Here is a 22915-nt window from a genome sequence, read left to right on the forward strand (position 1 = left end):
AGGTGTTTCCAATTTCTGATGGGCCCTTGCTATATGAGAAACATCAGAATGGGAGTGTTAAGAGGCTAACAAGTCTGTTGTGTGGCCATCAGTTAAATTAAACACTCTGAGAAGCTAAGATGACCAAGACCCCGAAGTTCAGAACATTCCATTCAGCTGTCTCTAGTATATAAATGCAAAATGTAACCTGACACAAGTCACAATGAAAAAGGAAAGTTATGTTTTTCTGGTTCACACTTTTACTAACCACATTCTAAAACTTAATTTGTTCTGTGTGTTCCATTTTGAACTGGGTTCGACCAACAGGACTTAATCCTCATATGATTGCTTTCTTGGAGGGTTGAATCATAATACATATGATGGTTACTTTCAAAATAAGCTGACAATGCCATTTTGAGGACAATTTGTGTGATCTGAATGCTGTGGGATGTACAAATAAAGCCCATATGAACCCTCAGAGATGCTTTAGCTGCTCACACCAAGCAAACCCTAAACCAAGACAGATTTCTTTACAGACCATCAGTGAGTAGCCTTGAAGAATGCCTTCTGTTGTTAAGCTCTGCCCAGTAAGCTCTGCCCATATGGAAGCAAACACTATGAAGTATAAGTAGTCCTTCAAGATGGATTAGGGTTTCACTACTGGAAAAACGTGGAGATCAGCATAAGACCTGGACACACATACTAAGAAAGCTATCTTTAGACGTATGTTTTCAGTCAAGATAGGACAGTCACGGAAGCCTTCTGATGCATAATATAATGTGTCCCTGGAATTATGCCCTTCACTTTACAAATGAAGGTTCACTAGGACAATGTTGATGTCAGGTTTACTATAGTTACCCAGCCCCCACCCCTACATGTCCTCGGAGTTCGATTTTTTTTACAGCATATCTCATTGCCCATAAAGAATTTACCTGTGTTACCTATATTAACAATGATGATGCATAATTTAATTTTGCTAGGTTTGGTTGAAAATTAGCTCGGAAAGATCATGTAGAACTTTTACATTCTTGCATTTCCTTTCCTAGGAAACCTTGCGTGTCATGTACATAGATGACAAATAATCAATTATTCTCCCAAAATGTGTTTCAGTTCGGAACATTAGTGTGGTTTTGTTTAACATTTTCGGTTTTGTACGTTCTTTAAGTATTTGTGTACCTCTGCAATGAACTTAAATAATTTCTGCTGTTACGTATACAAACAATTTTTTAATTTTAAAACGTGAATTCTTAATATTGTTGTTTTCCTGAAATCACTCAGCAAAAGACAAAGCGGAGAGGAATTTTGCAATGGCGTACGTGAAACTCATGAAGGATGACGGCACAACTCTACAAGATGGCTGCCATGATTTAATAGTAATCAAGGTAATGCTATTTGCATTCACACCATTCTCAGTTGCATATGCCCTGTATTTCATCTTTACCAACTATAACAAGAAATGTTTCCTTTTCTGGTGCCATTCATTTGCGACAATACTTCTTGAACTTAGGGCATAAAAAAAGCATACTTAAATTTGAATATAATTGCTATCAATTTTCTAATTAATTCAATTTGAAATACAATGTTTTTAATGAAAGATGATATATTTACCTGCAGGAGAGGGCAGGCCCTACAATGTTTTCTTGTGGGAATTCAGGATGAACATACTCGCCATTAGCACTTAAGGGGTTAAACACTGTGAATGCTACATTTAAACAAACGTCAAATATAGACGTTGAAGAAATACTCAACATGAGTGAAGATGTTTTTAGTGCTGATGACAGAAATGTTAGTTAGGTAATTGTAGATGTGTAATAATGGTGGAGTAAGTGTTATCTCATTTTGGTCACACTAGGATCCATTTTTGATTAGCACCATTTAAAATTAAAATTATATGGATGTCTAGACCTTAGAATATGTTGATGTTGCTGAACTAAGTACTGCCTGCATGTAACTCATTTGGTATTACACGGAGCTCACTATGACAATAGGTTCAGACCGACCATACCAAGTGTATATTTCAAGAATAGGTTAGAGCAGATATAGCTGATTTTGCATTAGCCTCTAGCGAACGCCACAAATAACAAGGGATCGTGTTATGTACTTTTCAGTGCACACACGGAGCACTACATCCCTGTTATGATCTAGTTTCATTTTTAGGTGTAGGTGAGTGCACATGACAAGTGACAAAACAGGCTCACTGCAAATGAGATAATGTATAGGACTGCCAGCAATGGTTCAAGAGAGGATGTCATCCTATTCTCTAACTAGACCAAGAAAGAGGAATGACTCATGCAGCAGAGTTATTACTAATAATCACACATGTTAACAACTAGTAAGCAGCTAAAGAGTCTGTGCACCAGTGCACAGAGGTCTGTGTTAATCACCTGCTCAGTTGTTCATCGCCTGGATCCAATTGTACTTCATGGACCTCTTCTCTAAAATAAACGGTCACAACTTTGTCTGCAATAAACAAATCTGAGTAGGTGTCCTTAATAACATTCAACAAATAATCTCCATTAGCACTAAAACTACTGTTTGCATCTGGATAAGGGCGCTCAGCCAATTAGGTGGTTTGAAACACATGCAAAAACACACAATGTACTGCCCACATTTTCCCAGCCATCTGAGGCCCTTTCCCATGTGTTGCTATTCCCTGGTTGACCCTCACAGCTACACAGAGCCATGATCACCCCAGGCCCTCTCCACATTTTTGTATTTCTATTTGTATTTGTATTTTTATTGTGCCTCATATAGCGCCTTTGTCCAAAGCGCTTTACATAAGAAAGTAACGGTACATAACATCAGTAGTGTAAATCAGCGTTCAGAGACTGCTGGTAACAATCAACCAGAGGACTGAAGCAGGTGACTTTTTAGAAAGGAACGGAACAGAGAGTAAGAAGTAATGGAACGAAGAGTCAAAGGGAGCATGTTCCAATGAAGTGGAGCAAGAAGCTGAAAAGAATGAAAGTGGGATTAAGCACACAGGGACGGGAACATTCAGCCTAAAAAGAATAGAAGAACAGAGAGAACGAGAGGGACGAGAGGGAGAATAAGGTGAGATGCAAGATAGTCAGAGGCAAGTCCGTAAAGAGATTTAAAAACTAAGCAAAAAAAGTTATGTCTCTGCTGAGAATAGAAAGACAGCCAGCCAAGTGAGGCAAGGGAGGAAGAAATTGAGTCCCAATAAGAAAGAAGACAGAGTGAGCGAATAGAAGAATGGTAGATTGATTTAAGAGGAGCGAGACGTGAGAAGAGAAGACCAAAGAACGTGACAGAACAATAAAATAGTCAAGAGAAAATTAACAAGGAGATAAATAGTTTCGTGGAGTGAAAAGTGAGTAAAGGGCGGACTCTGCGAATATTATAGGGATGAAATCGACAGGCGTGAGATGGAAGGGAGATATGATGGGTAAAGGAAAGATTAGAATCAAAGTAAAGACCAAGATTACGTGCAGTGGGAGAGATAGATAGACTGAAGGGAGGAAAAGAAATAGAAGAGGGAGGAGACTGTGGCAAGAAAGTGTTAGCAGGAAAGAATAAGACTTCAGTGTTTCAGGCATTTAAAGTAAGGAAATGGGAGGTCATCCAGGATTTAATGCCAGCAAGACAAGTTGAGAGAGTATGATGAATATCGGGCGTAAACGCTGAAAAGGATAGGAAGAGCTGAGTATCATCAGCATGGGAAGGTGAGATAGTCTAAAGGAAGAAATTATAGGGCTAAGGAAAGAGGTATATCAGGAGAATAGAAAAGCACCAAGGACTGACCCTTGAGGAACACCATGATCAAAGGGAAAAGATGGAGAAGTGTTACTACCCCAGAAGACAGAAAAAGTATGGTTGGATAAGTAAGATGAAAACCATGATAGAACAGAACCACGAAGGCTAAAGGAAGAGAGAGAATCCAGAAGCAAAGAGTGATCCACAGTGTCAAAGGCAGCAGACAGGTTAAGAAGAATGAGAACAGAGGAGTGTTTAGAATAACGAGCTGTAAGAAGAGAGGTAAGGACACAAGTCAAGGCTGTTTCAGTGGAGTGACGGGGATGAAAGCCAGACTGAGTAAGGGATAGAAGAGATAGACCAGACACAAACGTTGACATTTGTGAGAAAACAAGACGCTTAAGACACTTAGATAAAAAAGGTCAGAGAGATATAGGACGGAAGTTTGAAACGCAAGGGGGATTAGCTATAGGATTCTTTAGGATAGGAATAATAGTTGCATGTTTAAAAGCAGAGGGAAAAGCAGAAGTGGAGAGGCAAATGTTAAAGAAAGAGGCAAGAAAGGGTACCAAAAGTGGATAGATTTTAGGAATGAGTAAAGAAGGAATGGAGTCAGGGGGGCAGCAGTGAGGTGAACCTTGGGCAAAACAAGAGCCACCTCAGAATCAGAGACAGGAACAAAGTTAGAAACATTATTCCAAGGAGTAGGAAAGGGTAAAGGAGAAGACTTATAAGAGAGCTATATGAGGGTGACGATAGAATGTCCTGGTGTAAGGAGTGAACTTTAGAAGAGAAAGAATTGGCAAAATCAGATGCTGATAAAGATGAATTAATAGAAGGCTCAGATGTGGTAATAGAAAGAAGCCGAGTTAGAGTTTGAAAAAGATGCAGAGGGTGAGTAGATCAGAGAAAATCAGAGAAATAAGTGCATTTAGCAGAGTTAATGCAGTTATCATAGAGAGCGTGATAAGAAAAATAGGTAGCATGGTTAGCACATCCACCAGTACCCGCACGTCATCTTCCACACTGGCTATGCACTCCTTCCTGTTGCGGCAGCCGTCAAAGAAATAGAAAAGGGACCTAGCCTGGCAAATTTGTTTTTTATATTTTGGCAGATTGGGCTTGCGAAATTTGCCAGAGGCCCGTTCTCGTAATAAAATAAATAAATACAACTATTTTCAGCCTGGACGAAGCCCTGGTGTGCAGGGTTGGTAATGGTCATGAGCCCTCAGAGAGGCCCTCACTTCCCTGGCGACTGCCTAGGCTTTAAGTTGTCATGCCATTTCAAGACCTGTGCACACCCCGACAAGGGGGTGATAGCCATAATCTAAACACACATTAGAAGTGAACTGAGAGCCCAACACTTTTCCACGATTTTATCTTCTTCACCACCACCCAGCCACAACTATTTTAGCTTTTTAGTTGCCGAGGGGGGGAGTTGGAGTCCTCTCAGCCAATCAGGATGCTCGAAATGGGGTATTTACCACATGGCAAAGCCCCTTTTCCGAGCCTCCTCAGAAGCAGGAGAACACCATCTTCCCTGCTGGGATTTAGGTAAGTATGCCACATGCCCCGCGCTTTCCCTCCTTCCCCCACCACAACCCTAATTTCAAAATACCTCATCCACCCCTGCCCCGCTTACATTGCACTCCTTTGTTCCTTGCCGGTGCTGGGAACACTCAGTCGCAGCAATGGCCACCATGGAAAGGGAGAAGGGACTACATGTAATTCTGTTCTCCCTAATTCATGGTGGATATCTCTGTAGTGTTTTTAAGTTAAGAAACATCAACTGTGCCATTTCTCAACTTAAAAAGAAAATTATTAACATTCCAGTAAAGATGTTGAGATGTTAAAAGTAATAATCCTTTCCGGGCCGGGGGGGCATTACCAGTGTAGCTAATGCCTGGGCTAACGTTAAAACCATTCATTCACTCTGGCTTCTAACTGGACCCGCATTACCTGACCCGGTAAAGCCCTCACCAATCAGGGTTTATTGCCTAATTAATACCTGGTGGGGTTGGTGAGATTGGTGTGGTTGCCTCCCAGCCAATCAGGAGGCTCAGAATGGGGGTTTTACCACATGATAAAACCCCTGCTCCAAACCTCCTGGGAAGCGGTAGGCCGACATCTTGCCTGCTAGGAGTATGGTAAGTGTGCCTCCCACTTTCCCTTTCCCCTACACCCCTCCAATGCCAACCCCAATTTACACATCCCCCACCCATCCCCACCACATACCCACGTACCTTGCATCCTTTGTCCCTCACCGGTGACGGGAACATTTGGTGCTCCCAGCGTATCTCTGTCGTGGCAATGTCTGCCATGGAAATGGAGAAGAGACAGTTCCTTTCTCCCTAATCCATAGTAGCCATTTTGCATTGTAGTTTTTTTTTTCAAGTTGAGAAACTGCAAACACACTGTTTCTTAACTTGCATCCTGGTACAATGTGCTGGATGTTAATAGCAATAAACATCTCTGGGTGTGGGCTTTACTGGGGCAGGTAATGCCTTGGCCGAGTTAGAAGCCCGAGTGAAGCACAGGTTTATCGCTTAAGTGTAGCCCATAAAATGGTTCATAAATAGCATGCAGATCCGGCTGGGCGGTCACAGGAAATTGCCAGTAAACCTAATAACTGATATATACTTCATACTTTCAAGACTGAATTAAATATTATGGGCCCGCAACCTTATCAAATGCACCTTTAACTCGGACTTCAGGGTCCATAGCTCCCCAGAGGGCCCTTGGACTGGTTCTGTAAAGCTTAAATTATTATAGATAGCATGTGGATTGTTTGCCCCAGGAGTCACTGCTCCAAAATACGGAAAGAAATGTATGTACAGTAAAACACAAACAATACAAACATTACCATACCCCTTATTCTAACTCTGGACATTTCTTTAAATCCGAAATGTGTGCTGGTGTCTTTCACAGCAATGGGGGTCATTACGAGTGCAGTGGTAAGGGGTTAACTGTGCCGGTAAGGATGCCGGTGCCGTTAAACCCTTACCGCCGCATTACGAAGTCCCTTAGCGGGAGCCGCTAAAGGACCAGGGAGCTAATAACGGGCCCATTATTAACAGGCCAGTCATTAGCTCCCTCCCCATTCCCATTCAGCCCTATGGGGCTCGAATGGGAATGGGGATGGGTATTTTGAATGGGGACTTACCGGGTCCTCCAAGGTTGGAATGACTCAGTAAATCCCCATTCAAGGAACAAGGACACGAGTTTGGAAGCAGCCATGGCGCTAATAGCACCATGGCTACCTCCAAACTCGTAATGACCCTCAATGTCTTCTATTGCATGGCCAGAATGGTCAGTCTGTAATGACTGGTGATTTTTTAGCTCATCCCCCAACACCCAGAAGCTGGACGTTTTGCACATGTGTGTTCCTTCAAAAAGGCTCCAAAAGGAAGTGTCCATTAGTAGCTTTGCCTTTGATCTGGCCCATTCTGATCCATCTCCACACGTGACTGAGAAGGATCAAGGATTCTCTGCAAAAGTAAGGAGACATTGTACACACATTTCGAGACACTCGGAAAAAGCCCCTTAGAGATCTTCTTGCACTAACGCTGAAAATACGTGTTTTCTGTCTGGGCGACTTTCCTTTAAACTCTGCTACAGCTGGTGAGATTCTGTGTTTCTCTATACCACAATGACCATAGACAACGATTTGGGAGGTCAAATGTGGCCTCACAAACGGGTTTCCTAGAAGGATTCATCAGATCTGTACTGGCACAGAATTTCCCCGGTCAGAGCACATATTCATGGTGCAGTTCGGCTGTCACCGGGACAGTCGTTATTGCATGGTGAACAGGGTCTGCCATCTAGGTCTTCTTTCCTGTTGGCAAGACACTGTTGATAGACTTTTCCCTCGAGAGAATCAAGGGATGTGGGAGAAACACTCGGAAACCCTTCCTACATGTTTTATCCCCTGCATCTGGAAAGTAGATAATGAGGATCCAGTGGGTCAAGTAATCAGGTGAGTGGTCTTCCCCCATGACTTCCATGTTTCAGCTTAATACCGCAACTGTAGTGTATCCTTTTGCCACATCACACGCAATGGTATGCTTTCTAAGTTGTGACAATTGCTTTGCATGAGGCCTAAGTGTTAGGATATGTCTATGCAGAACACAGTTATGTTTTAGAGGTTAGTTTGGTCTAAGAAAGCATAATTTCGGTACAGCACTCAATCACAATCTACCGTTATATGATTACAATGTATTTATCTTTGAACCGTTTCTTGCACCTCCATTTTTAATATACATTTATCTTTTAAATATGATGTAATTTTACAGGGCGACAGCAAGAAAATGGAGGACTCTTATGCGTACTTCAATTTCCCTTCCACTCATCAAAAACTGGATAATAAGGGGTCTACTTTAAGCAGGAGTGCCCGGAGTTCTGGGGGTCTGTCTATAAGCTTCCGAGATGCTTTTGCCATTTCAACGCTGGTGTGTTCCACTAAATTAACTCAAAATGGTATGTGGTAGTAGGTTTGCCCTTTGGCTCTTTGAACGCTCGCTGCATTATTTAAGATGTAAATATTTCTCTGGTTCCTCTGCCCTCTTTCAGTGGGATTGCTGGGCCTTCTGAAGTGGCGCATGAAGCCAGAACTCTTGCAGGAGAACTTGGAAAAGCTGAAGATTGTGGATGGGGAGGAAGTTGTGAAGGTTTGCCTTGTTTGATTCTTATTTTGTAGTCAGGGCATCTCCTGAAATTTGCAAATTAAATGTGTGCATGCACCACTGGACTGTAAACACGCGTGAACACGAGAGACTTTTTAAGATTTACTTCCATTTCCCACGACAGCTGGAGCACATGTCCCTTTCAATTCTCTTTACCTTGAGGCAGTTATTCAAGTAAAATACAACTTTACAATCTCACAGACACGCATTAAAATTCCAAATTTCAAAAACGTTTGAAGAGGTAGTACATGGCTCTACATTTTGTGTGCATCTGTGCTTGAAGTTCACATTGTTTGAGATGAGCCATAATTGTACTATCCACAGGGAGCTGTACGTTTTAATTAACAAGCGAGCAACAGACATGCATCCATCTTCTGCATATTAATAAGCCACTGTGGATACCACCAGGATAAAAGCAGCTCCTGTAGAGGGACGTCCTTCTTTACTATGTTATCTGGCCTATTTTATTGAAGATATTTTAACAGGCCCTCTGCTTTGGGCATGGTACCTACACTAGAGATTGGGCCTCATTCCGAGTTTGGAGGTAGCCATGGCGCTATTTGTGCCATGGCTGCCTGCAAACCCGGGTCCGTGTCCGGTCTGGGTGAATGGGGACTTACCGGGACATTCCAACCTCATAGGGCTCAATGGGAATGGGAAGGCGCTAATCACGGGCCCGTAAATTACGGGCCCGTGATTAGCGCCCTGGTCCCTTAGAGGGACCCGCTAAGGACGTGTGGTCAGACCACACAGCCTTTGCGGGTCGCGCTAAGGGACCTCGGAATTGGGCGGTAAGGGTTTAACTGCACCGGTCTCCTTACCGGCGACCATTAACCCTTGCGGCCCAACCCAGAATGAGGCCCATAGACTTGTATAAATTCGAGTATAATCTAAAGGATCAAGATTGTAGTTCATGTGCGTGTCCAACCTCGTGTGCCTGGTATTGCCTTCATATACACGTACACCTCACAAGGTACATATTGCCCCATTGCCTGATAGGTGTTGCCGTTATATGCATAGGTACCCCAAGTGCAGGCCAGAGTATGCAGGCCCGCAAGGGCTACATAATGGTATGTGATGTTAAGTGGAATTAATACCACAGCAATCGCCATTAAAGTGGTCTTATGGTGCCGAAACTTTTCAGAAAAAGATACACAGACCATGGTCTGGTGGAAGAGCCCTAAGGATAAACAAGACAATAAGGCCAGGAATAAAAAGATAATGATACATTTGCTCACCATGGATGAGCATGACGGGGCCCGCGAAGGAGGCGGTATCCTTATGTGTATGTGTGAGTGTAATGTGTGATGTCGAAAGAAATCGTCATGAGGAAAGAAAAGGAAAGATGAACCTTTTCCTGTGATAGCAGATTTTCCTATACTTAAAGGAGAGGTGCTTGAGAAAATGAGTGAGACATGGATGCATGCTAGACTCAAGAAGTGCTCGGTAGTTCCTTATTAACGTGTTGACCAAAATATTTCACAAAGCATTTATAGGCGCCCCCCGTACTGTCCCAGATATGCAAAATGGGGTCTGCCACGCTGTTTGTCAGAAGTAACATAGCCAAGAGTTGGCTATCCAAGGATGAATTGTCTTGCTCAGTAGAGAGGCCCACATCATGCACAATATGTCCCTAAATTCGCCGCCCTCACAGGACTCAGAATGATCCACTCATAGTGCACATGACTACATGATATTATGGAGCTCATTTTAGTAAACTGTAATTCGGCGGTGGGGACCTGTTATGTGTAGACGGACACGTAGCCGAGTCCCCATCGCAGAATTCTGACCATTTCAATGGCAGGGTGCAGAGTGCATGGCAAAAGGCGGCATACGTGCTCTACACTATTGCACTCCGTCATGCAAATTGAGTAAATGCTGCCTGAAATGTACGCATGGCGGGCAATGGATCCCTATTGCGTCTGCATGCTTTTTGCTGGTGCATTAAGCCGGCCGACCTGGGAAGGATCCACAGCATTTGCGCCGGCATGAAAATCCATGCGGGCACAAATGCGGAGAGCATTTGTATGGCAAAGAGGAGGGGAGAGGCAGAATAGCAAATTGTGTTCCGCCCCTCCTCTCCTCTCTGCCATACAACTGCAGGAAATGGGCCATGACGTAAGAAACATGCATACAAGCCTTATGCAAGATTTTTACGCATGTTTCTTATGTTATGCCCTCTTAAAAATGTGCCTCTCAGAATGCAAACATTCACCGTGACTATCTAAATAAAAATGCTTTCCCATGTGTCCCATAAACAAACTAGCCGTCCCCCCTCCATACAGATGCCTCAAAAGGACTACATGTCACAAGGACACTCCACTGTGTTCAATTAATATGCCTATCACACTACATATGGGACTCTATGTCAAGAAATACATGCCTCCACTTACAGAAGTAGCCACCACTGGTGAATTTCTATGAATGCACTCTGCCTCAGATGGTACAACGCCTCCAGAGGACCACATGCCCTAGGATACCCTGTGTTTCTCTTTTTCTGTGCATGTTATGCCCCTCGATTGACTTCTCTGGTATCAACCTCCGTCCAGTTGTTTGAGGCCTGCCATATCCTCTAACTCTTTTCCAGTTTAGTTTCAGGTCCTCTAATTGCTCGTTTTCCCCACCTCCCTCTCCATTCTGTGCTGTGACCGCCAAAACATGTGTGTCTAATTCTAGTAAAAACTCCTAAAGTTCCACCTGATCTGTGAATTCAATTGTCTGCTGTTGCTTCGTGATTAGCATCCTGGCTGTGTCTAGTAGACCATATCGGACGTGGTTTAAAGTTAAAGATTCGAATACAAAGTTTCGAAATGCAACACTTTCGAAACAAAAGGACCTGGAAAAAAAATCGTATGCACTTTTTTTTTTGGAGGGGTGCAGGGGAGCGGGGGGTCCCCCAAAACCCCTGTTGTTTGGCCAAAAAACACACATTTTACCTATACCAAAACCAAAAAAATAAAATAAACATAAAAACAAAAGGCATTCAGTCTTTTTTTTTCGGTCCTTTTGATTCGAATATATTGCATTCGATCCTTTTGAATTCGAAATGATGACCGGACACCATCGGCAACGTACCATTTTCGAAGCATCGGTCTCATTGCTAAGAATCTTTTCCTGGTGTGCATTGTTTCCTTTGAGAAGGTTGCTGCAATGCTGGTGCACAAAGTTAATCTTCAGGGATCAGGGAAGCATTTCTCCAAAAAGGTGACTGCGTTCGCTCCTTCAATGTTTTCCAGTAGTAGAAAGAGGGGTATATTGCACCTTCTACTTCAGTCCTCTAATACATGACCTGCTATTTTCAGTTCATCCAGCTTGGTTCAAAGGTCAGATGCCTTTTCTGCTTTTTCTCTACTTTGCTTATTCTCTCTTTGTCTTCTACCTGTTTGTGAATTTGTGCATTTCAGATTTCATGGCCATTACTTCTGTGGCTTCTCCTCCTTATTAAGGCTGTGCCTCCGCCTCAAGGCTTTGGGGGCAGAGGGAGCTGAGCACTTAATAATAATAATAATTTGGCATTTATATAGCGCTACGAACCCTCAGGTATCTGAGCGCTGCTTATTATTACCCACGGTGTGTGGTGCTCATTTATCGACCTCAGAAGGATGAAAGGCAGAGTTTGGCCCTGCCGGGATTGGAACCTGCGTTAGCAGGCTCTGCACGGATGTCAAAGCGAACGCTCTACTCGCTGTGCCCCTTGACCTGCTTCAGTGCATTGTTCACTTCCTGGGTTGCCCACACCTTTGTCTGGGCTGCTATTTTTCTCAGCTCACACTGCTGCCCATCTAGGCTCGTTAGGCTTCACTAATGACTTCAAATGTGAATCCTCTTCAAGTAACTTTAGTACGTCTTGCCACCTCCATCTTCATCCAATTCTTTTCCAGTGTATGTTTTTGAGGAGACATTACGTGAACTCAGCCACTGGCGCCTTCTCGCCTCATTGTGTCCGCCATGTATTATTACATTCCACAGCATCTGCACCTTTATTTTCCTCCTTTTTGAATGCTCTCTCTCATTTAATGCAACTCCAGATTGCAGTTCCAGTCCAGTGCTTCTCCGGACCGCATCACTGGATCTTCATTTTAGGGTGACTGATGGGATCTAGGTACGGGGAAGCCAGGGCTGTCAATGGATGGAGCTCCAAGGTCAGGCGTCCATTTTGACAATGGCCCACAATTAACGTTAGTTTCGGAAATGGGAGAGCCTGAGGCTTTCTACCAGCAATGCTCTGTGCAGAAGGTAGAAGCTGTTGAGCCACATCATTGCGAGAGTAGCCAAAGTGAGCTACCAAAACATTGACTGAAGAGAATTGTTGAGCAAAACATTTGAGTTGAATTCTAGGCCATGGCGGTTCTAAACAATGTAGACACTGTGAACAAAAGGCTTGGAAAAAAAAGCTAAGAACTGATGCTACCTGGGTGGGAGGAAGGCAGGGAGGGAGCAAGAGGAAGGTGCTGGAAGGAGACTAAGAAAGAGTGAGAGAGAGAGAGAGATAGAAAGAAAGAGAGGGAGAGGGAGAGAGGACGAGAACACAAAAACACACCGAAACACAAGAGCCTCATGTTTTATACCCCAAACCTCTTGCATAGGGAGAACCCCTTCTACTTCGTACTGATCTAAGGAATGGAAGAGGTCTGAGGAGATTGTGGAAAGAATTATGGATGGAGATTGTTGGGAGAAATTGTTGTAGACACAGAGGACCCTAAATTGTCAAAACTGTTAACAGGAGGGCCTCAGAAGGCGGGACAGAATTGTGAAAGTGTGAATCCAAGTGCAAGCCAAAATCCATGGATAGGGTTAAAAGAGGAAGTTGTACCAGCTAAGCAGCAGCTTTTGAGAAACCAGAATTGTGAATACCATCGGAAGGGACTTCCAAGAAGTGCACCTTAAGATTTTGTTACAGAATAGAGCTGAACATTAGTAGCCCCCTGATGGCCAGAACGTGTAACGTTTATTTAAATAGTTAGGTTAGCCAGGAGGCTAAAGGACTTGTTAGGAATAGATTATGACATTTCTGCTGGCCTTCATTCGTGTACTTAGATTAGCGCATCTGGGGAGGGACTAAGACTTATAAGAATATGCTTGAGACTTTATGTGGAGAGCGCTCCAGGTTATAAGGTGCGAAACACTTTTTTATCCCATCCTTGGCACTGTTTTTCCTTAGTTTCTATAGGTTTATATCCAAACCATATCCCATACCCAATGTGCTCTAATAAAGGCAGTTTAAACCTTGACTCTTTACTCCACTGTTTCTATGTGTGACCTTACTATGTATGATATCAGAATGGGATTGAGAGCTTCAATACAAAAAAACGTAGCTCATTGTAGTTTCGTGGCTCACTTGAAATCCAGATTTAAACCTATGGCGGTAATAAGACCCAGTCTGGCCAAATCTATTACGGAGCCAGTCATTTTTGTTGTGCTAGCCTTTCCCTTAGAGATCAAGTCCAGATCCCAGTTAAAGGTCTTTGCATAGGGACAATGACCTGGAAAGCTCAGACTCTCTGAGATTCTGGTAGAAAATGAAACCAAGAGAGTGTCACACGCCGCGCTCCCCGCTGACCCATGCACCCGTCCATACCTGGTGGATGAAGCCCATCCTGGCGTCTGTATCCCAGGTGGTGATGGAAGCAGGGGCAGAGGAGAGCGTGAGCATTCGCTGTTCATGGACGAGATGCCAGCCGTGCTCGATCCCCAGTGGGTGCTTCCATGATGAATACAGTGCGCATGTGTCTGTTGCCAGTTTCCATGCACGTGCACTGTGGAGGGTATCAGAGGTATTCTTCCCTTCCTCTCCTTCCCCCAGAAGCTCACTGTCTCCCGAGCCCTGGTTCTCTCGAAGCTGGACTACTGTAACAGCCTCTATCTTAATCTGCCTGCCTCCACTATCCGCCCTCTGCAACTCATCCAGAACAGAACTGCGAGACTTGTCCTTGGCCTCAAGCCCAGGGACCGTATCTCTCCAGGACTGAAATCTCTACACTGGCTCCCAGTGGCTGTGAGGATGAAGTTCAAAACCCTCTGCATTGTCCACAAGGCCTTCTGGGGCCTGGGGCCTAAATACCTTCAACTCTCTCTTCCTAAATATCTTCCTTCCCGATCCCTTCGCTCATCCGTCTCCAACTCCCTCAGGGTCAGCCGCTTCTCGAAGCAACGTGCTGGGGGTAGATCTCTCTCTGCGGCAGGGGCCTCCCTCTGGAACAGCCTTCCTGCCTCCCTGAAACTTGAGGAGAAGCATCTCCGGTTCAGGAAGCACCTCAAAACCTTCCTCTTTGTTTCTGCTTTCTCTCTCCCTCTCCCCTGCTAATTCTTCGCTGAAACTGCACTGAATCTGCAACTGGGCCACTCTCCCCGACCCTGGGCCCAGCCACTCTCCACTTGCACTGCCTCCCTGGCAACCCCTGCACTGCGGGACTGTCTCTGTATCCCTCCAGCCCCCCCTTCCCAGCACTTACTGCACTTACCTTGCACTTGCCACCAGCTGGCCCTCCTTATTTATTCATTTATTATTTATTTTATTCTACTTACCTTGTACTGCACTTCCCCCTCGCCCCCCTTGCACCTCCCCTCTCCCCCCTTGCACTTCTTCCCTTCCCCCTACCCCTGCACTTGCGCGATCTGAATGACACCTGGCCTAGTAGGATCGTTGTGTTTCTTCCACCTGTTCCCCCCTCCCTGCCTCGTCGCGCCTTGAAACATTTGTGTATAGGCGCGTTACAAATGCCATATCATATCATATCATATCTCTGGTTGCAACAGTAACCCTTCTTGTTTCCTCAGCCTCGCTCCCAACATCAGGCACTATATATTCTCTCTAAGGACATGCACAGGTGCGTTTTAACGCTCCAGATTCAAGGTCCTTTTCCCTGACTGCTGTCTGTGTTCTTGCTTGGCCCTTGCGGCCCCTTGGGTTCTGCCCATGCTAGTTTATGTCTCTTTTCCTATGGTTTTGCCCTCTGGTCTTCCCTGGTCCCTGAGTCTTTGCCCCTTCTTGGACACTTCTCCCTCCTGTCCTTTTACCTCTTCTGGCGGTTCCCCCTTGTTTGGTCCTGTGCAGGTCTCTGCACCTCCAATGACCTTCCTCTGAACTTCTGCTGGCCCTGTTGTCTCCAGCCTACCCTATCTCCTGTGAGCCTGCCTGGATCTTCATCTTCTACCGGACGGTCCTGCCTGCCTGCTTCCAGCACATCTTGGCTTCGCTGGTCAGTGCTTCTACTGTCCCCTCGTCACTCTAATACAGGGAAGTCGGCCGTGGGTGGGAAGTGGGCTTGGCATCACCTTGTCTCATCTCAGGGGAGTTGTCATGTCAGCTCTCTTGCCTCACACATCCAACCAGACACCAGGCAGACTGGATCCGGCATCCTAGAGCATTCAGCTATTTCCTGGTATGCAATTTCACCCAGGACGTTGAGTATGACAGGGAGACTGCAAACTAGCCCATTCTCCCTAATTCCGGTCCCCAACATCCCTAAAGAAGGGCTCAATGGAAAGGAGGGTCATATGACAGGTCTCCTGCTGAGCTCTGGGCATGAGCTATGGGGAGGATACGTGGGCCAGATGGCTCCATCTGCTGTGGGAAATGGAGCCCAGGGGAGGTATGTGGGGAATCCTCTGCGTATTCTCGAACAACCAACCACTTCCTGCTTGAAACCTCCAGATTCAGACGATACAAAGCAGGTGGAGCTAGCCTCCCTGTCAGAGCTGCCCAGGCATGGAACGCATTGCCTACTGCATTAAGGGCCAACCTACCCTACACCAACTTCAGATGTAAGGTAAAAAACTGGCTCTGGTCCAACGACAACTAATTCGTGCAGCACTTACGGCCATGATACCCCTGAAACCAGTCCATGACTATTCTGCTTTTACCCATTCACCTTTTGTATACACCTTCAATACTGTAACATGTTAGTCTTTCATTTTCAACTGTTTGTATTGACATGTATGCACTGTATTGTTATGCTTTTTATCCTCTGCATGTAACCTAAGCTCAAGTAACCTTGTACCTGCTGCACCCGGCTACCCCTGGGTTTTGTGCGCATTATCAAGTAATAAACATAAACATAAACATGTATGCCTGAGTCCTCTCAGGGGACCATCACACCTTGGCCTCCTTGACTAACTGAAACACCAGCTCACACTAGTATATGGACCATAAAGGCAGGACAAGCATGACCTAAAAACTCAGGAATATTTGAAGAACTGAAGGAGATGCAAGCAGAGGAAGGACCCTGCTCATGTGGGACTGTGGTCCTATTCAGTGAATACTCACACCCCATGAGTGCAGGCCAACCAGCAGAAAGGATAGCAGCAAGAGAACAAGTTCATGGACACAGCAGCACTTGAGCCTATACGTTCCCACTCACAGCAGAGTGAGCGCTTGCCTGCTTTCAGACAACATATGTCCACTGCAAGCCTTCACAGTCAAAGTTAAACAGCCAAGATGGAGACAATCCATATATTCACTTGATCCATTTTCATGCATACTGTGAACACACGAAAAAAGTAACCCATGAAAGCAGTAGACAAATAGGTCTGCACTCATTCCTGAACACTGTCAATGGTGAACCTCTGAGAGTGTTTGTGCGGGGCCGGACCTTTGTGGTGGGGTCACTCCTGTATAAGAATAGCACGTTTTCAGAGCTGGGTGTGTGGAGCTGCTGCAAGAAAAGTGTAGTCAAAGTGTGGCAAAAGGAAGTGGATGGAAGACGATTTGAAGAAGGAAGAATTTGGAAAAGAGTTGGAGGAGGAATGATGGGCGAACTGGAGGGAAGGAAGAGGATGAGGAGGGTGGAGGAGTTTATAAGGAGTTTGTAGGGGTTTCGAAGGCGGTTGCATGAGTTTAGAAGAAGTATGCAGGGGAAGATTCAAGGAGTTTGGAGGAGCATGCAAAGAGCCCAGAGGGAGGCTTTATGGGGGGGGTAGAGTAAGAGTAAGATAGAGAAGGCCAGAAATGCTGGAAGAGTGAGGAAGAAGTGGGAGGCGGAGTGAAAGAGGCCTGGGGTACATAAGAGAGGAACCTGGGAAGCATGAATGAAAAGAACGGCAGGAAAAGTAAGGCATAATGGGGGAGGTTGAGTGAGGAGGAGGTTGCAAGGGGTTGGACGATGCCCAGAGGAGCATGAGGAAAGGTTGGGGGAAGTGAAGCCAAGTTTGGAAGGAGAAAGAGAAGAGACGAGGATAGAAGGAGTTTTTGAAAGGTAGAGTGAGGGGAAAAACAACAATGAGAAAGAAGATGAAGATTTGAAGAGACGTAGCAGAAGGATGCAATAAAGAGGTGGTGGAGAAGGAAGGTGGTGGAAAGTGCCAGAGAGGGGAGAGGTAGATAGGAAAGGAAACAAATAGCCATTTCAGAGAATATGGCTTACAAAACAACAGGGTGGTAGTGGAGGAAGACAAGAGGGTGGGATAATGGTGGAGGAAGGGAGAAAAGTTAAAAGTGATAGAAACGTTGGTAGGAGGAAGCCTTGACAAACCCTTAGGAATGAGAATGTTGCGTACCAGCGAGGAGGTAGAACCCAGGGGAGGAGTTGGAAGGCAGTGCCAGGAGCAGTCAAGAGGAAGGTTGCAAGAGAGTTAAGCCAGTTGAGCACAGTTGGATAAAAACCTTGTTAAACTAGTGGAAGTACTGAGTGCCTTTCCAAGACAGGTTAGCTGGCATGGAAGCTCGGTGTAGGCCACGTGCAATAGAGGCAAGAACCATAGTGCCTGGCATGCATGCACATGACCGGGCACTACCTGATCCTTTGTGGACTGGATCTCTCAAAGCCAGGAAGAGAATTAAACTGAAGACTCCCTGAATCCCTCACAACCAAGTGTTAAAAAAAGAGGTGTGGTGACACTTAATACAACCTTAAGACTTTACGTTGCTCTTTTTATTCTCCGTCAATAGGGCCGTTTCCATAGAAGAAACGGAAGGATTTAGGACCCAAGTATTTTAGAGGCGGAGGGAGGCCTCTTGCAAGTTGTGCTGTATTTTATTTACATTGCTATGATTACTCGCCCACTGTAACTCTGCACATACCCACAACCATCCTTTTTTACCCCTTAAGAAGGTTGGGCTCATTTGCTGACCCTGCTCGCTCCATAACAGTACATAAGAAACACAAATTGCCACGCACACCGCTATTCAGAGAATAGAACAAAAACAATTGTGCAGTAACAGAATTTGACAGTTCTTTCACTTCTAATGTTGTGCCATTTTTAAATGTCACGTCGTTCTGCTGTTTTGCCAATGACTCATTCTTAAATTAGAAGTCAGCCTTGTAATTCTTCGTACTAGCATTTTATAACACTTTCACTTTGACAAGGTGCTGCATATTCCAAAATTATAGCAGCACGCAGTCTCATAGACACCGCGCAAATCCTAATTAGTCTGTGTAAAAATGACTACCGAGTATGACTTTTTGGGATGACTGTTTCTCCTTTTGTGGAGGAAAAAAGGTGAAATTTAGCCCAGACGTTCAGACGTACTCATTAAAATACATCTCATCGCACCCGAGCGAAGGTTCTTGCATATTTGCCTGACACATTTTGCAGTGGAATGTTTACAGTTCAACGTGGAAAATGCAACACATTCTTCCAAGGCTCACCACTTTTCACATGACGGCAGCTCTGGGCTAGGATATCAAAGATATGTGTAATGTAGAAATGATGCAGTTGCTTGGGTAGCATACCCATATATGCAGTTTGAATGTGCTGTATAATTAGTTTGTAATGATCATGATCATGTGCCACTGTGGACATGTTCACACTACAGAAAATTAAGGAATTGATCATCTTGTCATGCTTTGTCTTTGCGCCTCTCTTCGAGCTATCGCGTCCCTCTGAGATCTTGCCAACTGGCTACATGGGGTCAACATCCCATCATCCTGTAAACATCATCTGCCGACCCCAGCAATCCTGCTAACTATATGTATTTTATTTTTTTGACGAACAATAAAGTCAATGTTGATGAGAAATGACTGGCAATCACACATTTGCCGAGAGAATGCCTGTATAATAGCACAGAAATGAGAACAAGTGGTGAGCCTCCTTTTTGGTGCAAAGGTTGGGACAAATACCAAGACTAAACAAAATAAACAGAACAAAAAATATATATAAGAAAGTAACATTAACCTAAGGGTGCAAGTGCTTTAAACTACAGAGGAGTAGTATATAAATATTTAAAATTACTTTGGGCCTCAATGGAGTGAATGGTGGGCTCACATAGGGATGATGGTTAGAGGGCAAGGGGAGCTCCATCTTTAGCAATTAAGTGAAGTTGAAGCCGAGCTTTTAAGGGATCCACAGTTGGGCTGGCTTTGATTGTGATGAGCAGCAAGTTCCAGTGGAGTGGGATGAGTAGGGAGAACAAGTGGAAGTGAGAGGAGGAGGCACAGGGGGTCATGTGACAAAGAGGTTGAGTGCAAATGAGGCTTGAGGGAACCAGATCGTGAGTAAACAGAGATGCAATCAGACAGGTAGTGAGGAGCAAGACCATTGACGGCATGGAGAGCCAACCAGCATGTTGTAAGTAAGTAGAGGTGAGGGAGCGCGTGGGTAGGTTGGAGAGAGTTCAGGTAGCAGAGTTGAGGATTTTGTCTTGAGGGAGGAAGGAATAGAAAGAAAAGTCAAGGATTAGGCTTCAGTAGTAGTCAAGTGTGGTGATCACGAGGGTGAAGATTACATTTTTTGTAGAGTGGTTAGTAAGAAAAGGACATCTTTTCTGAATGTTGAGGAGGTTCAAATGAGCAGCAGATGTAGTGATGAATTGCTGCAGTCAGAGATCACTATCATAGTGGACCGACCCCACATTTGCAACCCTTGGGCGAGGGAGCAAGAAGGTTAGGCAGTAAGGTGATATGAAACTATACGGTTGGGATGGCATTGGAAACTGGGAGAAAGCATACTTCCATCTTTGATGAGTTCAGCATGAGGCAGCAGAGACCTACCTAGTGGCAATTTGCAGTTAGACATTTGGCAACCCATTCTGAGATGGCTGGGGTGAAGGAAGGTAAGGAGAAAAAGATGCGAGTGTCAAGAAAAGGTGATAGTGAAAGCCAAATGATGAGATAAGCCTTCCTAGGGGAGAAGTATAGAGGATAATGGGCAGAGGTTCAAGGACTGATCACTGGGGGATACCAACAGGGAGAGGATGGCGAGTTCCAGGAGATTTTAAAGGATCAACTTTCAGATAGGAGGCAATCCAAGGTAAAACAGGTTTTCTGATGCCAAGGTCCTGAAGAGTTAGGAGGAGAGAGGAGTGGTCAACAGTATCAACAGCAGCACAGAGGTCAGAAAGGATGAATATGAAAGAGAGTATGGAGTGGTGAGCATCATAAAGAAGGTTGTAGACATGCATGAGTGTGGTATTTTGTTTACTATGGAGGTCAGACTGAGGTGGATCTCCAGGCCATTATCCTCAAGGAACTTAGAGATGTGGTTGAAGACTACATGCTCAAGGACGTTGAGTGGGTCAAAACTTTGCTGGAGAGTTTCTTCAATAGGGGTAAGAGGATTGCAGATTTGATGAAGGCAGGGAAGTGTCCAGCTGAGAAAGAGAGGGAGAAAGATATATATATATATATATATATATATATATATATATATATATATATATATATATATATATTCAATGAAAACACTTTGTTAAAGGGACGTTATGGTTACAAGTAAAACCAAAAACCCCCCAAAATTTCGCCAGTTATGGTAAGCTAGGCAACCATAACTTGTGCCACCACCGTGCACTACTTAGACTAACAAACAGGACATCAAAGATGACTTCACAAATGCAATTGATGACATCACTGATGACATCACATATCTGGGCCACTTGTTTTTGTTCACTGACATATTGTGGGATATATTGACCCACTCAACGGCATTGCCCCACATCACTAAGCTGCATTTGCGCAAGAAACAGCGACCTGGCATGCTGACTCCTGTGCGCACCAGGACCTCAAAACTGCATTTTGGCAGCAACAAAAAAAAATGGCTGCACCATCCTGCCTAGCACACTTCAGGCAAATTGGAACAAGGGGACACAGTGAAAAAGTATGCTAGTGTGTTCTGAAACATATATGGAATCAAGTGGAAAGGCAGCACTGCTTTGTTGCAAAAGCCAAAGATTCCCCTTCAAAATGAAAACTTTTTCACCCTTTCAAAATGCTGTGTTATGCTATTTTCCCTCTGTGCATTCTGAAACCACTGTGATGGAAACGGCCTGCCAGGCCCAGGATAATTCATTGTGCCCCAGAATAACCGGGGATAATTCCTGAATGACAGTTCCTGTCAAAGTAGATTTGAAAGAAATAAACAAGAAATCAACAAGCAACTTTCTTTTCACTCACACAGGAACACGCATTTATTTCTTGCCAAAATGTTTCCAGGCGCAGCAGTTCAAAGAGACTTTTAACTCTTTGAGCAAGGTCAAGTGCAAATGTATCTGTACTTTGGATAAAACACCTGCTGCAAGGAAATGACTACAGCTGCAAAGACAGTGTGGGCAATCTGAGGAGCTGCAAACTGAATTTAAGAAGGAAATGCTAGCAGTTTTTAACACATGTGGAAAAATGGGCTGTGTTGACTGAAGAGAAAAAAATGGCCTGTTTGAAACAAAATTGTTGATGAAAGCCTGGCAAAATATATAAAACCATCTGGAAATAAACAAAAAAAACCCTAAAATTATGACATTTGAGAAAAAGTCGAAGAAACTCTCGAAACAGGAGTCGTGGCATCTAGACAATACCAAGATCGAAAAGGTAAAAAACATCAGATACCTGGGTGTCCAAATAGACAATTCAGCAGTGGATATGGCAATGCAAGGAGCATTGTGGGACAAAGCGAAAAGACTAACATCGCAAATGAGAACTGTGGATAGGAAGTTCGGCAAGTTCTCACTACTGCCTGTAATTAACTTCTACAAGACAAAGGTGGTACCGGCTCTGGCGTACGGAATGGAGGCCTCACTCTTTATCCCCCAGACAGTATGGAACAAGTTGGAAGGTCTAGTCTGGAAAGCTGTTCTGGGCTTGCCTAAATCAACTTCAATGGCGGCCATCCAAAGAGAATTTGGCTTAGTCTCTTTAGCCTCGACAGTTCACCAAAGCCCCATGAGACTTTATAGAAAAATTATCTTGGCAGATTCATTACCCGCATACGCCCTTATTAAAGACAAACTGGAAAATGGCAACTGTAAAGCTCTGAAAAAGTGGGTGAATGGCAGAAAAGAAAGACTGTCTGAAATAGTATGCACAGAGGCAGATCTAAAAGAAAATCCGGACAGAATCAAGCAGAAAATCGAAGAAATGGACTGGATTAATACCATACAGACAGCAGTAGATAACAAACTCTTACGCCACCTGCCACCTACGTTTAACAAAGTAAAAAAGCCACTAAAGTACATCGACAAATTTCCGGAGAAAAGGAAAAGAACCCTGTTTATGAAAGCAAGACTAAACATACTCTTAACTCGAGAAGTATTAGCAATTCGAGGTGTTGCAGACAATCACGGCTGTCGGTTATGCAAAAAAACGGAGATGGAGGAAACACTCAAGCATCTG

At 44.4% G+C, this 22915-nt stretch overlaps 1 protein-coding gene across 2 annotated transcripts in view; it reads left to right on the forward strand.

Moving 5' to 3' along the window:
- The window catches only part of DOCK2 (dedicator of cytokinesis 2), a 2833934-nt gene that overhangs the window by 796012 nt on the left and 2015007 nt on the right, over positions 1 to 22915 (forward strand). For both annotated transcript variants that reach the window (XM_069654309.1, XM_069654310.1), the window contains exons 17-19: positions 1258 to 1361; positions 7989 to 8172; positions 8266 to 8363. In XM_069654309.1, the coding sequence (XP_069510410.1) occupies positions 1258 to 1361; positions 7989 to 8172; positions 8266 to 8363 (386 nt within the window). The remainder of the gene's footprint in view (positions 1 to 1257; positions 1362 to 7988; positions 8173 to 8265; positions 8364 to 22915) is intronic.

Source organism: Ambystoma mexicanum, chromosome 3q, assembly GCF_040938575.1.
Source record: "Ambystoma mexicanum isolate Mex_15411 chromosome 3q, UKY_AmexF1_1, whole genome shotgun sequence".
Lineage (NCBI taxonomy): Eukaryota > Metazoa > Chordata > Amphibia > Caudata > Ambystomatidae > Ambystoma > Ambystoma mexicanum.